Here is a 17,623-nt window from a genome sequence, read left to right as displayed (position 1 = left end):
TTTACTGTTGTCTATAACTAATGGCTTCATCTTGATTGTTCCCGTCTTGTTGCATGTTAAAAGAGCTGTAATCCTGCCTTTGAACTTCTTTCCTGCAATTGCAGAGGAATTTTTAAAAATCATGTGGTCTGGTGTAGCTCTGTAGTACAACTCTGTTTCATCTGTATTAAAAATGTCTTCAGGACTATAAGTGCTTAACATAGTTTGCCAAGAGGTTTTCAACCAGTTGCAGAACCATCGGAATCCTGTTTTTCTCCATGAAGTTTTTTGAAAACAGTATCATGCCTCTCCTTCCGTCTTGTCAGCCATTGATCTGTTGCCTTAAACTCTGTGTAGTTTTTCAAAAAAATCATTAGCTTTTTGAAGAAGAATGCTAAGATCGAATGCTGCATTAAATGAGCTGGCTTGTTTTAACTAAACAAACACAGCTTCATATACTGTTTCACTTCCTTTTTCTGGTTTCACTAATCACATTAGTGTGATTAATAATTTTGATAAAGATGACTGAGGCACTCCTAATTTTACTGCTGCTTCCCTTTGAGACACATTGCTTAAGTTTAATTTGTCATATGTTTTTATAATTCATAACTTATCTTTTATACTCAAATTTACTTTCTTTCTATTCACTGACACTTTATTTCGGGTAATAAAATTTAAAACACAGTAAAAAAAGATGTGACAATAACATTAGTTCCAATTTGTGTGTGCCATTTGCATGCACAAATTAGAACTAATGTCATACGTCGGTGTTCCATCAACAATGATTTCAAATTTATATTTGGTAAACGAGTTTCCAATATACTCTGTTTTGTTGAAGCCAAAATGTAGTTTTATAGTCCCTGGACAATATAAAAAAATTCAGTGGTATCAAAAGAGATTTTTGCTGCATCATTTGCTGCCAAATTTAAAGAATGCAAAGAACAAGGAATATAGAATGCCCTAGAATTTTTTTTCAAAGGATCTTCTGTTGCAGTCCATTATGTTTTCCACCACACATATTTGTGGCATTGTCTTATCCTCTCAGATTATTTTTGTCTAGATTTAGTTTTTTTAAGTAGTTTACTAAAAATGTGTATAATCCTTCTCCAGTCATCTAATCTACTGGAAAAATCCCCAAAAAATGTTCACATATAGAAATATTTGCATTTTGGAAATCCACAAATCTAACAATTGTCATCTGTTCTCCATGGCTACATCAAGGGTGTTGTTTCTAAAATAATTGAATATTTAGCATTTCTTACCTTATTTAAAATGATTTCATTCATCACATCTGCTATAATTTTAATTATTTGGTTTTGTATTTCATCCCTTAAATAATATGTAATATTATTTTATGTCAATGTTTGTATCCTGCATAAATATTCTGCCATAGTGTTATCAAATTTTGCTGTTTTCTGCCAAATGAAGAAAATTCATTCTCATTATCATGTTCGTAAAGTTTCTTGGATGATCCTCTGAATGTCATACATTGCCTCACAAAAAACTGAATCATGTATATTGTGCATTCAATAACAGCATGCCAATATTCTTTTTCATTTTCATATAGTCTCTGCTCTGTAGCATTGATAATTATATATTTTTTCAAGTCAGATTTCAGTTTTGAATACTTAACAATATAGTTCATGTGCTTTCTTCATGTTTGTTTTGAATATGTGACAAATGGAGCCAATCTTTGCACCCATTCTCATTCTTCATTTGATTTTTTCCATCTGTAAAAAGTTTGCAGACAAAATACAGAATCCTCTGAGGTAGAACAAAATAACCAGGATCTAGTGATTTTTTTTTTCATCATTTGGAAGAATTTGTGTGTAATAAGTTGCGAAAATTTCCTACCTGTACTATCTTTTGGAAAGTTAAAATATCTTACTTGAGGTGGATAATTTTCAACAAGTGTCCCATTGTTTAATATTCAAGTTACATGGCCATGTACCATTGCCAAAAAATACATTCAGTTTAATGGATTCTTTGGGTTTTTTCTCTTCCAGTTTTTCTTTAAATTCATCTTTTATGGTTGACATGGAGGTAGAAGGATAAATTCACATCCTGCTCCATCAGTGATGTATTTGTGCTACATCCTGCTGAAACTAGTAGCTCTGAAGTCTTTTCCTTTTTTTCTGGTATTCCATCTATTTTCTCCAAAAATTTATTCAATGAATTAAATAATTTTCATTCATTTTCTTCTCTAACGGTTTTTCATTTTCTGATCCCAATAATGTTTGGGATTTTTTCCCAACATCTAGGGTAAATAATATAATAGCTTAATATTTTATCTTAGAATTTTTAACATTTTGAAATAATATGTAATGTAACGAGCCACTAAATTTTAACAGCAGTTAATTTTTGTACTAAAATTAACTAAAATTTTTGTTCTAAATTTTCATAACAACAAATAAACAATTTCTGTAATATGATTAGTGGATCATTACTTAGTAATCTTTAATTTATGTTTATGTAATACTTTGTGAATTATTAATGGTAAATGAATATTGGCATATATTAATAAATAATAAGATATAAATGGTCTTGTTTATACACCAGCATGGAGGTCAGTGGAGTTTTCAATAAATCATCAGTACAAACATTAATCATATTTAGTAGTCATGGGCTCGAGCCCTGGTCCACTCAAAGAGCATGTGTTATTGCACTCTCGCTCCTGACCACTCGGCTACATACACAACCTAATGTTAAAAACAATTTGTTAAAATCGTTTTAACATTAGGTTGTGTAATTGTTAAAAATTTGTTAATGTTAAAAACAAATATATATAGTTAGGCAAAATAATTTTAATTGTTTAAAATACATAGAAAAATATTGTTTGTTATTCATCTTTGTATTTTATAATGTAATTTAATAGTAATTCTTTATTTAAAAATTAATTGTTGAAGTAGTAATTCTTATAATTGGGGTACTGTATTCTAAACATATTTAGTAAATTTTTATATAAATTCCCATAAACCCAAAATCTTAAAAATAGTAAAGATGTCTATGATGTGAATGGTGTCCCTTGGATGTGGCACCCTTGCACAGTGTACAACCAGAACAACCGTAATCAGCATCCTTACTTTTGAACTCACGCATGATGGCACATCACTTCTAGTACAACACTTATGAGATGTGGCAATAAAGGTCCTGGACTGGTGCTGTTGTGATCATGTTTGATGAATTTAAAAATGAACAGAAGTGTAGTTCAAATGTCCTCCAACAGATTGTGGTACAGAGATTGTTGTCCAGTAGGCTGACAGGTTGCAAGTAACAACCAGTTTTGTTAGTAGTGTTAACATTCTGTGTCACGATTTTGCAATAGAGCAATGAATGAATATCAAATTTTGCTTTAAATTAGGAAAATTTGTAACAGAAAGGTAAGAAATGTTAAAAACTGTTTATGGTGATGAAATGTTGTCATACCAGTATGTTTGAGTGGTATAAGCAGTTCAGAGATGGATGTGGGGGTGTTCAGGATGACTCAAGAAGCTGGCATCTGTCAACCTCTTGAAATGAGGAGAGAGTTGCAAAAGTTCAGGAAATTGAAGCAAAAGATGGTTGTTTGACTCTCAGAAAGATGGCTGATGAGTTGGATATGAATAAGGTCACAATTTGTCAAACTGTGTAAAGATTTAGGGAAAAGGAAAGCCTATGCACAGAATCCTTACTTGACAGGACAACCTCAGCTGTCAGTCTTTCTGTATACTCTCACACTCTGTTCCAATGCACAGAATGGAAAGAGCCAAATGTTGCATTTAGCTTGGTCAATTTACATTTAGCTCGGTCATTTAGCATAATTTACAGATTACAGGGAAATGATCACTGATAAATGATCATTTCTCTGTAATTAAATGCTTTAATATAATGTTATATATGCTGTATGGACCTGCAGCACTGTTGGATGTACTAGTTAAGTTCAGTTATCAAGAAAGGGCTGATTATAATCAAGTGAGGAGGTTAGTGTTAAACTTTAGTTTATATTGTTCAGCTAATGTTTTGATATGCTGGAAATTGAATTATAAACGCTGATGGCATTATACAGTGAAAACTGAATAACATGGAAATTCTTCAAGCAGACTGGAAAACTCTGCAAATATCACTCTTAGCAGTCAGACTATCCAGATTCAATCTATCAATTTTGTTGCAGAACATGTGAAAAAGCAAATACTAGCAGTGGCTACCAAGTCAGTACCTAAGTCATGTAATGGAAAACACAAACACATTAACTATTGGTGGAATGATTCATGCAGTAGAGTTAAATAAGAAAGGAATAAAGCATGGAAAATATTTTGCAAGCATCCCACATCAATAAATCTTATTAATTACAAAAGACAAATAGGATGAACAGCAAAAAAAGGATTCCCAGATGCACTTTGGCCCTAGTGCATCTGGGAATTATTAAAGGCACCTCCGTAGCCAGTTGGGCAGGAGCAGCTGTGCGTAGCACACGCTTCTTGATTAGACCGGGGTTCGAGCCCATGACCACCAAATACGGAGGATGCAGATAGGTCAGGGAATGACCACCGCATATTCATGGAGCAATATGGCCTTAGTTGCTAATGCTCCTAAAAAACCAAATAACACAAACAATTATTAAACACAAATACCAGGCTATGAAGAAAAATCAAATAACTGAATGGCAAATAACCACCAATGCCCTCCCCAATCTTCAGTAGAAATACACACATATCATTTCCTCGGGAAATAGCAAATGCCTTTGCAGAAATGTTTTGTAAGGTATCAGCAGCAGCAGCAAAAGCTTATGATCAGTGTTTCCAGCATATCAGAGAATTAGCTGAACAATATAAAATAAAGTTTAATACCAACCTCCTCACTTGATTATAATCAACCCTTTCTTAATAACTGAACTCAAAGAATCTTTAACCAGTACATTGAACAGTGCTGCAGTCCAGACAAAATATGTTAAAGCATTTAAATGAATAACCTTAGAATCAAAATAATAGAATTCTACTGGAAAATTCATATCCACAGACCAGGAACCATTCTTTTGTCTTAGCCTTCCCCAAACCCGGAAAAGACCAGCCAATTGACCAGTATCACTCACCAGCTGCTTAAGCAAATTATTGTAAAAAGTGGGTCTTAAGTGATTCACATGGTTCCTAGAAACAAAACACCTCATGACCGATAATCAGTATGGATTTTGACAAAACAGACTACCTTGTATATGATGATCAAAGCTTGAAGGAAACATCTATGAAGCTTTCATCAGAAAAGAACATTTAGTTATGGTAAATCTCAGTGTACAAAATGCATTCACACCATGTGGAGATATGGCATTCTTTGAGACCTTCATTCATTAGGAGTATGGGAACAATTACCTCACCTTATATAAAGTTTTTTACTTTGCAGAACTTTCCAAGTATTCCATAGATAAGTACTATTTTTATTTGTATGTTCAAGTGGAAGATGTTCTGCATCTTCCTCTTGAACATACAAAGCAAGGATCAATACGCAGTGCTACACTTTTGTTATTTGTATAACTAATATGATGAAGGATATTTCAAATACTGAGGAAACATATTTATATGCAGATATTTCACAATTTCATATCATTCATGGAATATGAATTTCATTGAGAAAGCGTCAAACCACAATAAACAAAATAGGTTTTTGGATGGGACAGAATGGATCTCACCTTTCTGAACATAGAAATAAATTTGATGAATTCGAAGCGTTGGTCAAAACATCAAATGCAGATATTGTTGGGATATCAGAGACGTGGTGTCACATGGATATAAGGAATGCAGAAATGGAATTTGGGGAGTACAATGTTACAAGAAGGATAGACAGGATAAGAAGTGGGGAGGAGGGGTTATGCTATTAGTTAAGAAACACAAAATCCAAGGAAGTACAGCCAGTTGACATTGTTGGACAAAGCAGTGTCGAGTCAGTTTGGTGTGACATAAACACTGGGAAAGCAAAATTGAGAGCAGGAATGTGTTATAGGCCTAATGATTCTGATGAGTATAATAAACAACCGTACAGAGAAATAGAGTGGGCCAGTAAATCAAGAGCATCTTAACTAACGTTAACATCTTAACCTTATAATGGGGATTTTAATTTTCCAGATATTGACTGGAATTTGTGGGTTGGTCACTCACACACTAGCAATGCTTTTATGGATTTATTGGATGATTGTTTTTTTTACAGCAGCAGCATGTTCAGGAGGAAACTAGAGGGAGTAATACCCTTGATCTGATTATCAGTAGTGTTTCTTCATGCATGCATTAAGTATCTGCAGATAAAGGAACCACTAGGTGGCAGTGATCACAGTGTGCTGAAGTGGGATTTACTCAAAGAGGTAACTACCATTAGGGGAAGGGTTTTGCTTTTGTAGAGGTGACTACGGTGGTCTGAGACAGTTTTTAAATTCTATACGGTGGGACCAACTGATGATGTTACCAACAGCAAATTCCAAATGAGAAGCATTCAAAGAATTGATCTTGGAAGCTACTAGGCTTTTCATAACCAACTAAGAAATATTGTTCAAGGTTTAGGCCTAAATGGATGTCAGATGAACTAATGAGACATGTGGCAGAGAAAAAAAATGCATGGGATACATATAAATTAACAGGTGACACGGAGGGCTATGATAGATATAAGCTGGAATGTAACAAAGTCACAAAGCAGGTTAGGCAGGCAAAGGCAGATTACGAGAAATCTTTGGCAAAGGATGCAAAGAAAAACAGCAAAGAGTTCTTTACTTATGTAAACTCTAGAAGGAAGGGGATGAATCAGATTGGACCACTTGATATCGATAGTTGAACTGTTAATGATCCTACTCAGATAGCTAACAAACTAAATGAGTATTTTGCATCTACATTCACACACGAGGAGTTATTCAGGGAGGGGAATGCCAGAAGTGTTAAACTCTGACAGTGAGCTAGATGATTTTATAATAACTGAGAGCAAAGTGGAGGAGAAATTGTTGAAGAAAAGCCAATGTGCACAGACTAATTTAGCAACTATGGGTCTGCACACACCCCTGGATATTTGTGCAGCATTCCTCGCACTTTATTCTCCTGTGCTTGGGCGCACTCTGGTTTGATTGGTGATAGGTAATTGGAGATTTCCAAAATGAGAGTGGAGCTTTCAAATAGCGGTTATCCACTTCACGTTCTAGATAGATGTGAGCTCCAGGCTCATGAATTTGTTTCCCAGTCTAACCCTCCTTGCATCAGTGAATTTGTTTCTATCGCCTACATCCCCTATTATCTGGGCATGTCAGTATGTCTTGTGAGGATTTTGTGTGTCCATCATATACGATGTGTGGGACTTCTGGGGAGGAAATTACAGTCTATTATTTCTAAGGTGAAAACACTTGTTCCTCCTCTCTTGCAGAGTGGTTCCGTATACTGTATTACATGTCTGGATTGTGGGGGGGGGTGTTATGTATATGAGTCCACCAGGAGATTGAAAGATTGGGTTTCTGAACAGGAGGTGGCTTGTCAAACCACTAATGTTGAACACTCCGCAATCGCTGAGCATTATTGGATTGAGCAACATAATCTTGATCCCCAATGGGATATTGAAATCGTCGACTATTCACGTGATTACTGCCAGTGCTCATGACTTGAGGTAATAGTACAATGAATCGCAATAGGGGAGTGAACTTGAGTCAACCCCATTATGAAATCTACTGTTTTGCAGTGCTGGTGATCATCACGAATATGTAATTCTGCTCTACCGACACCAGACTCGTGATGCGTGATGATGCTCAGTTGACTTTTGCTGTTTTTACCAACATACATACGTACATATATATTGCAATACACCATTCACCAAATAAACTGATACTGTATATTTTATTAGTTTTGTCCATAATTTATTGTATTTTAATGCTTATATCTTACTGTATTTTAACGCTTTTATTTTATATTTTATATCTGTTTTACTATTTTATGTAGATATTATTTATTTATTTTAAATCAGTTTGTCGGAGTTTTGTGATATGTAACCTGAAGCTCAAAGCCTGTTTAACAACAGTGCCACGTGAGAGTGCCAATCTTGCCACTAAACAACCTATTCCTACACCCTCACAAAAACTTCAAGTTCCTTATATGGATTACAAGACTGTAATTCACAGGGCATGTTACCATAACTGGTCACAGATCTGGCAAAGTAATACCACCAACATACTTCGGCATTAGTATTAGTAGAAGCACATGATACAAGAAAGCAAGCTTATACATCAGCCAAAAAAAAAAAAACCCTTCCCATTTCACCAATCCATTCATTCCAAATGTTTGCCTAGTTCTACCTTGAATTTATTTAAGCTATCAACTTCCACAACAGATGGAAGTTTGTTCCAGCAATCAACTACCCACTGGCTAAAGGGAAACTTCCGCACATCTATTCTACAACTGTCTTTCTTAAGATTGAATCTGTGCCCCCTCAGGTTTGTAATCTGAGCAAGAGGAAGAATCCCATCAGCATTGAGCCTGCTCAATCCATTCAAGGCCTTATACACCTCAATACAGATCCCCTCGCAGATGCCTAATCTCCAGAAACTTCAATTTGCAGAACTTAAGCCTTTCTTCAGAAGAGCACCCCTTCACCAGTCTTGTTGCCCTTCTCTGTACTCGTTCTAGCAACTCTACATCCTTCCCAAAATGAGGCTTCCAGACCTGTACGCAGTACTCAAGGTGTGGCCTAACTATTGCCTTATACAAGGGGATAATCACCTCCTTATCTCTGCTCACAAAATTCCTGTATATCATTGACAGAACCCCAAGACCTACTCTGGCAGCCTGTTTGAACTCTCAGAAAACTTCATATCTGACTGCACAATTACCTCCAGTTGGTACATTTCTCTGGGGTTACTGCTACCCATATGCATTTGTATACTACCCATATGTACTTTGCATTTGTCAATGTTAAACTTCAGTTGCCACTTCTCAGCCCATCTACTCAACTTTTCCAGATCCTGTTGCAGCAGCATACTGTTATTAACAAACCTGCCAACCTTAGTATCATCTGCAAACTTTGACATTAAGCTTGATATGCCTTCATCAATATCACTGATAAATATACAAAAGAACAATGGACTCAACACCGAACCTTGAGGGATACCACTAATAACATTAGTCCACGTAGAGCAGTACCCATTGATTACCACTCTCTGTCTTCTCCTACTCAACCATCATTTTATCCATTGTAGCACCCTTAATACCATTCTGCTCCAATTTGTAAATAAATTTGATGAATTTGAGGTGTTGGTCAAAACGTCAAAGGCAGATATTGTTGGGATATCAGAGACATAGTGTCACACAGATATAAGGAATGCAGAAATGGAATTTGGGACGTACAATGTGTACAGAAAGGATAGACAGGATAGGAAGGAAGGAGGGGTTATGCTCTCAGTTAAGAAACACATAAAATCAAATGAAGTACAGTCAGTTGACATGGCTGGACAGTGCAATGTCGAGTCAGTTTGGTGTCACAAGCACTGGGAAAGCAAAATTGACAGTAGGAGTGTGTTATAGGCCTAATGACTGATGAGTATAAAAAATAACGGTACAGAGAAATAGAGTGGGCCAGTAAATCAAGAGCATCTTATAATGGGGATTTTAATTTCCCAGATATTGACTGGAATTTGTGGATTGGTCATTCACATGCTAGCAAGCCAGCTTTTGTGGGATGATTGTTTTCTACAGCAGTATGTTTGGGAGGCAACTAGACAAAGTAATACTCTTGATCTCATTATCAGTAGTGATTCTTCATGCATTAAGAATCTGCAGATAAAGGAACCACTAGGTGGCAGTGATCATAGTGTGCTCAAGTGAGATTTACTCAAAGAGATAACTACCATCAGGGGTAAATGGAAGGGTTTTTGCTTTTGTAAAGGAGGCTACGGTGGTCTGAGACAGTATTTAAATTCTATATGGTGGGACCAACTGATGATGTTACCAACAGCAAATTCAAAATGGGAAGCATTCAAAGAATTAACTCTTGGAAGCTACTAGGCTTTTCATACCATCTAAGAAATATTGTTCAAGGTTTAAGCCTAAATGGATGTGAAATGAACTAATGAGACAGTAATTTGTAATGTGGCAGAGAATAAAAATGCATGGGATACATATAAATTAACAAGTGACACGGAAGCCTATGATTGATATAAGCTGGTCTGTAACCAAGTCACTAAGGAGGTTAGGAAGGCAAAGGCAGATTACGAGAAATCTTTGGCAAAGGGTGCAAAGAAAAACAGTAAAGAGTTCTTCACTTGTGTAAACTCTAGAACGAAGGGGATGAATTGGATTAGTCTACTTGATATCGATGGTTCAATTGTTGATGATCCTGCTCAGTTAGCTAACAAACTAAATAAGTATTTTGAATCTACATTCACACATGAGGAGTTATTCAGGGGAGGGAAAGGCAGAGGTGACTTAAACTCTGGCAGTGAGTTAGATGATTTTGTAATAACTGAGAGCAAAGTGGAGGAGAAATTGTTGAAGATAAACACAAGAAAGGCAACTGGGGTGGATGGGATTTATCCAGTAATATTAAAGGAGGCAGCAAAGGAAGTAGGCAAACCTTTAGCCATAATTATGAGAGCTTCCCTTCGACACAGGGGAGGTACCCTGGGTCGAAGTGCAAATGTGACCACAATTCACGGAGGATCAAAAGGCGACACAAGTAATTACAGATCTGTTAGTTTAACTTCTGTTCCAGGAAAATTAATGGAGGCAGTGGTTAAAGAAGCACTGCAGGATCATCTAGACAAGACCTGAGTTATAGTTCGGACACAGCATGGGTTTGTTAAGGGGAAGTCTTGTCTGACCAATTTGATTGAATACTATGATGTAGTCACAAAGGAACTGGATGCAAAGAATAATTTTGATATCATATATTTGGATCTTAGAAAGGCTTTTGATACTGTTGCACATGGAAGACTGCTGCACAAATTGAAGCAGTGTGGCATTGGAGGAAAATTGCTGCTATGTATAAAGGGATGGTTGAGTGGGAAAAGACAGAGAGTGGTAATCAATGGACACTTCTCTTCGTGGACTAATGTTATTAGTGGAGTCCCCCAGGGTTCAGTGTTGGGTCCATTGTTGTTTTCTGTATTTATAAATGATATTGATGATGGTATATCAGGCTTAATATCCAAATTTGCAGACGATACGGAGATTGGTGAGTTGTTAATGACACTAATGACAGTACACTGCTGCAAAAGGATCTAGAAAAGTTGAACAGATGTGCTGAGAAGTGGCAACTGAAATTTAACATTGACAAATGTAAAGTATTGCATATGTGAAGCAGTAACCTCAGAGTAATGTATCAATGTGTAGTACTACACTGACAATGGTAGAGAATGAAAAGGACCTGGGGGTAATTGTGCTGGCAGATATGAAGTTTTCTGAGCATGAGCTACTCTTGCAGACGGTCTGCAAGAGTAGCTCGTGGTATCTTGTCAATGATATACAGGTATTTTTCTAGCATGGATAAGGAGGTGATTATCCCCTTATATAAGGCAATGGTCAGGCCACACCTTGAGTAATGTATGCAGGTCTGGAGGCCTCATTTTAAGAAGGATGTAGAGCTGCTGGAACGTGTACAGAGAAGGACAACATGATCAGTGAATGGAAGAAAGGATTGCTGTTGTGAAGAAAGGCTTAAGTTTTGCAAATTACAGTGTCTGGAGACTAGGCACCTGTGAGGTAATATGATTGAGGTGTATAAAGTCTTGAATGGTTTGAGCATGCTGAATACAGATGGGATTCTTACTCTTGCTCAGAATAATCGCCTGAGAGGGCATAAATTCAAATTGAGGCAAGACAGTTGTAGGATAGATGTGCGGAAGTTTGCCTTTAGCCAGCGGGCATTTGATTGCTGGAACAAACTTCCATCTGTCATAGAAGTTGATGGCTTAAACAGATTCAAGGCAGAACTAGACAAACGTTTGGAGTGAGTGGATGGGTGAATGAGGTTTTTTCCCCTTTTTGGTTGATGCTATATAAGCTTGCTTTCTTGCATCATGTGCCTTTGCTAATGCTAAAAGATGATGTTTAAACCTGAAAATTCTGCCTTAGAGAGTGCACTTTGTTTATGGTTTCACACTGGGACGCATAGATTGCCATTGCTTGTGACCAGCAAGTCGACAAAACAAAGAGCTTTTAAAAACATTTCTAATTTTCTTGTTTTGTATAAAAATCAGAAAAATGCCTGGATAAATGTTTCTATTTTCCGAGACTGGTTTATAAATTTTTTTTATTCCTGAAGTTAAAAAAAGACAAAAAAAGGATATTTTTCTTTCTGATGAAGATTTGGAAGGTATCATTTTGTTTTATAAAAATTTGAACGTTCTGCAATCAGTTTTTATGATTGCTTAGACTTGGAACGATGTTTCTGTACTAACTCTTGCCCGTGGATGGCGAAAACTCTTGGCAGTGGCTGATTCAAGAACATGTAGCGAAAATATTTTATTGACCACACTCCTGAAGGAAGAATTTATTAAAATTCTTTCTGTCATTCCTGGATGCAAGGATTGTGATGAAAAACGACATTGACGAATGGCTTTTATTGTATGCTCCCAATCAAGGGTTTCAGATGTTTTCAGATTATGACATTTTCTCTGCTCATTTGAAAGAAGGAACTTCGGATTAGAGTGAAGAAGAGGAAGTTTCCATCGAAGAAAATCCAGGTTCAGCAACTAGCAAAGCTATTATGGTATTAAAAACCGCACTGAAATGGGTAGAAAACCAGGAAGAATGTGATATAACAAAATTGATACTGTTAAGGAACTTGGGAGATTTAGCAGGAAAAAAGGTCACAACAAATGAAACAAAACGATCAAACATTATTTTAAAAAATTACTTTCAATCTTTTTCCAAATAAAACTTGCAGTAAAATACCTCTCAGAATACATATGTAAATGTGTGAATTTATGTATAAGTTACTATTATTTTTAATTAAATAAAATTCGTTTTTTTCCATGGAATTTAAAGTCTTTTTCTTTTTTTACCTTAATACATTATAACAAAATTTATTTAATCCTACCTTACGTTTGATTATCCTGAAAATTTGGCTATCCAGTAGCAGTCTCACATTGATTATTCCTGATTACTGACATTCTACTTTATTATAATCATCCTATTATAATAATAATTAGAATTAATTTAATAATTAAATATTAATTTTAATTATTAAAAATAATTAAAATTATTCTTTTAAAAATGGCAACAAACCTAAATAGAATCTTATATTATAAATTTTTACATTATTAAATATTGAGGTGGTGATCTTGATGGTGATGAGTATATAGTTATATGGATGCCAGAACTGTTTTTTCCGAGCAAGAACTATACACCAATGGATTTTATTGAAAAGAAGAGACAAACATTATCTACAGATTTTACTGTAAGTACAGTTATAATATGAATTCAGTTGTATGTTTGTTTGTGGATTTATTAGGCACATCGGCATCTATGGCCATAGTGCATGCGCCAATGAATTCAATAAATAGTAATTTCCTGTATCTGAAAATTTGTTTCTAAGTAGTACAGTGTAAAATTACAATGCTAGCTTCAGGTATATTTGAAATTTTTATTAAGATATATTTTCTAAACTTGTGATATTGTCCTAAAAACTAATATTTTAATATTTATTTTGTGTTAGCCCACTGGTAATCATGATGGGGGTTCACTTTATTCTGTTTCATTCACAATGCTTCCCAAGGTAAATTTTTGCCAAAGTTTCCCTACTGAAAATTCAAGAAGTCTATTGGATGGGAAGAAAATATGCAGCAAGGTTATATCTCTGTATAAGATAGACAACTGTGTACACAGTCAGCTCTATCAATAGCATGATGCTGGCACAGCTAAATGCAGTCGATATCATTTGTTAGTTTCATGAAATACTGTGCTGCCAAGCAAGCGCACTGGCTTTTTTAAATTGGAAATAAAAATTTTATTAACTGATCTCCATTTTCCTACACTAACTAGATCTAATAGATTCATTAAGTAAACCACCTGGTTTCTTAATGAATCTATTAATAGTGAAATCCATGTTTAGTTTCCAAAGCAAACTTTCTGGCAGCCCCTTCAACCCATGTACGGTACTAGTATTAGTAGAGGCATGCAAGAAAGCAAGCTTATGCAGCATCAGCCAAAAAAAAAAAAAAAAACAAACACTTCACCCTCCGTTCATTCGAAATACCTGTCCAGCTGAGCGTTAAATTTATTTAGGCTATCAACTTCCACAACAAGGGATGGAAGTCAGTTCCACCAACCAACTACATGTTGGCTAAAGGCAAATTTCCACACATCTGTCTTTCCTCAATCTGAATTTGTGCCCACTCAGGTGATTATTCTGAGCAAGAGGAAGAATCCCATTGGCATTGAGCATGCTCAAACCATTCAAGGCTTTATACAACTCTATCAAATCACCTCGCTGGTGCCTAGTCTCCAGACACTGTAATTTGCAGAACTTAAGTCTTTCTTCGTAAGTGCAACCCTTTGTTCCATTCACTAATCTTGTTGCCCTTCTCTGTACTCGTTCCAGCAGCTCTACATCCTTCTTGAAATGAGGCCTCCAGACCTGTATACAGTACTCAAGGTGTGGCCTGACCATTGCCTTATACAAGGGAATAATCACCTCCTTATCCCTGCTAGAAAAATTCCTGTATATATCATTGACAAGACACCATGAGCTACTCATTCAGCCCGTCTGCAATGCTCTGAGAACTTCATATCTGCCTGCACAATTACCCCCAGATCCTTTTCATTCTGTACCACTGTCGGTGTAGTACCACAGAGTTGATGAGTTGCTCTGGGGTTGCTGTTTCCCATATGTAGTACTTTGCATTTGTCAATGTTAAACTTCATTTGGCACCTCTCAGCCCATCTGCTGAACCTTTCCGTATCCCGCTGCAGCAGCATAGCGCCAGTAGTGTCCTTAACAACCCTGCCAACCTTTGTATCGTCTGAAAACTTGGACATTAAGCTTGATATACCATCATCAATATTATTTATAAATACAGAAAACAATAATGGACCCAACACTGAACCCTGAGGGACTCCACTAATAACATTAGTCCACGATGAGCAGTGTCCATTGATTACCACTCTCTGTCTTCTCCCCCTCAACCACCCCTTTATCCATAACAGCAATTTGCCTCCAATGCCACACTGCTCCAATTTGTGCAGCAGTCTTCCATGTGCAACAGTATCAAAAGCCTTTCTAAGATCCAAGTATATAATATAAAAGTTATTCCCTGCATTCAGTTCTTTTGTGACTGCATCATAGTATCCAATCAAATTGTTCAGGCAAGACTTTCCCTTACCAAAACCATGCTGTGTCCGAGCTATAACTGAAGTCTTGTCTAGATGATCCTGCAGTGCTTCTTTAACCAGTCCCTCCATTAATTTTCCTGGAACAGAAGTTAAACTCACAGGTCTATAATTACTTGTGTCAGCCTTTGATCCTCCTTTGTGAATTGGGGGTCACATTTGCACATCTCCAGTCTATGGGTACCTCCCCTGAGTCCAAGGAAGCTCTCATAATTATGGCTAAGGGTTTGCTTACTTCCTTTGCTGCCTGCTTTAATATAACTAGATCGATCCCATCCGCCCCAGGTGACTTTCTTGTGTTTATATTCAACAATTTCTCCTCCACTTTACTCTCAGTTAATACAAGATTCTGCCAGAGTTGAATACACCTCTGACATTTCCCTTGCTGAATAACTCCTCATGTGTGATGTCGATGCAAAATATTCATTTAGTTTGTTAGCTACCTGAGCAGGATCATCAACAGTTGAACCATTGATATCAAGTGGACTAATCTGATTCATCCCCTTCGTTCTAGAGTTTACATAAGTAAAGCATTCTTTGCTGTTTTTCTTTGCATCCTTTGCCAAAGATTTCTCGTAATCTGCCTTCGCCCACCTAACCTCTTTTGTAACTTGGTTACAGATCAACCTGTGCCTATCATAGGCTTCTGTGTCACATGTTAATTTATATGTATCCCATGCATTTTTCTTCTCTGCCATATGTCTCATTAGTTCATCTGACAACCATTTAGGCCTAAACCTTGAACAATATTTCTTAGTTGGTATGTAAAGCCCAGTAGCTTCCAAGATAAGTTCTTTGAATACTTCCCATTTTGAATTTGCTGTTGGTAACATCATCAATCGGTCCCACTGTATAGAATTTAAATACTGTCTCAGACCATCGTAGTCGCCTTTACGAAAGCAAGAACCCTTCCCTTTACCCCTGATGGTAGTTACCTCTTTGAGTAAATCCCACTTCAGCACACTGTGATCACTGCCACCTAGTGGTTCCTTTATCTGCAGATACTTAATGCATGAAGAATCACTTCTGATAATCAAATCAAGGGTATTACTCCCTTTAGTTGCCTCCCGAACATGCTGATGTACAAAAAAATCATCCAATAAATCCACAAAAGCCTTGCTAGTGTGTGTGTGTGTGTGTGTGTGTGTGTGTGTGTGTGTGTGTGTGTGTGTGTGTGTGTGAGTGGCCAATCTACAAATTCCAGTCAATATCTGGGAAATTAAAATCTCCCATTATAAGACTCTCTGATTTACTGGCCCACTCTATTTCCCTGTACAGTGTCTTATTATACTCATCAGAGTCATTAGGCCTATAGCACACTTCTACTCTCAATTTTGATCTCCCAATGCTTATGTCACACCAAACTGACTCGACACTGCACTGTCCACCGATGTCGACTGGCTGCAGTGGACATCACCGATTTCCTTGGATTTTATGTGTTTCTTAAATAATAGCATAACCCCTCCTCCCTTCCTATCCTGTCTATCCTTTCTGTACACATTGTCCTCCCCAAATTCCAGTTCTGCATTCCTTATATCTGTGTGACACCATGTCTCTGGTATCCCAACAATATCTGCCTTTGATGTTTTGAGCAATACAGCAGGCCCCCGTTACAATGCGGTTTGCTTTACGCTGATTTGCTATAATGCTGTTCTTATATTATAACCCGTATCTGACAATAACGCTGTCAGAGATCACTTTAACGCTGTTTTACAGATTGCATTTTTGGCATATTTAAAGAAATGGTTTCATTTGATGGAGTCGATAGCTTGAAAATAAATAGCAAAACAGCATTAAAACATTTCCCATGCCGACTTGAGAAATTTTCCCCATGCTGAGTGAAATTTTCTTGCATGCTAATTTAATTGCAGTACAGTCACTTGTTATGTAGTTCCGAGATCAACATTTTAAAAAATGATCAGGTATATTGCTTGTAATATTTGCATTATATGCATTTATCCGAAGTCTAGTCATCACTCAGTACAGTATTAGACATCGTGCGTAATGGACAGGTTACTTGAACATTGTATCATAATTAATGCAACCAACGCAGTTACATTTTAGAAGAGTTAATAATGGCTAATAAGAATGGAAAAGCAATGTCTGAGTGCAATACGAAGAATATAAATGTAAGAAAAAGACTGAATTTGAAATTTAAATTAGACCTTTTGAAGCGAATTGATTCCCGTCAATGACAAACGGATGTGTGCCATAATTTAGGACTTGCAGGTTTAACTGTAAGAACAATTAAAAAAAAATAAAGAATTAATTTTAGCAGCGGGAAAGATAGCTATTCCACTGCAAGCAACTAGGGCTAGGCCAGCTATTAG

The 17,623-nt window shown here is 36.5% G+C and overlaps 1 protein-coding gene across 1 annotated transcript in view; it reads left to right on the top strand.

Moving 5' to 3' along the window:
- LOC150076380 (uncharacterized) overlaps nucleotides 1–17,623 on the top strand; it is a 178,577-nt gene that overhangs the window by 137,807 nt on the left and 23,147 nt on the right. Inside the window, exon 7 of the mRNA XM_090387342.1 lies at nucleotides 13,238–13,362. Coding sequence (XP_090243468.1) covers nucleotides 13,238–13,362 — 125 coding nt within the window. The remainder of the gene's footprint in view (nucleotides 1–13,237; nucleotides 13,363–17,623) is intronic.

The sequence above is a fragment of the Mastigoproctus giganteus genome, chromosome 13, assembly GCF_048544385.1.
Source record: "Mastigoproctus giganteus isolate SK-2022 chromosome 13, ASM4854438v1, whole genome shotgun sequence".
Classification (NCBI taxonomy): Eukaryota; Metazoa; Arthropoda; class Arachnida; order Uropygi; family Thelyphonidae; genus Mastigoproctus; species Mastigoproctus giganteus.
This window is presented reverse-complemented; position numbering and strand designations above follow the sequence as displayed.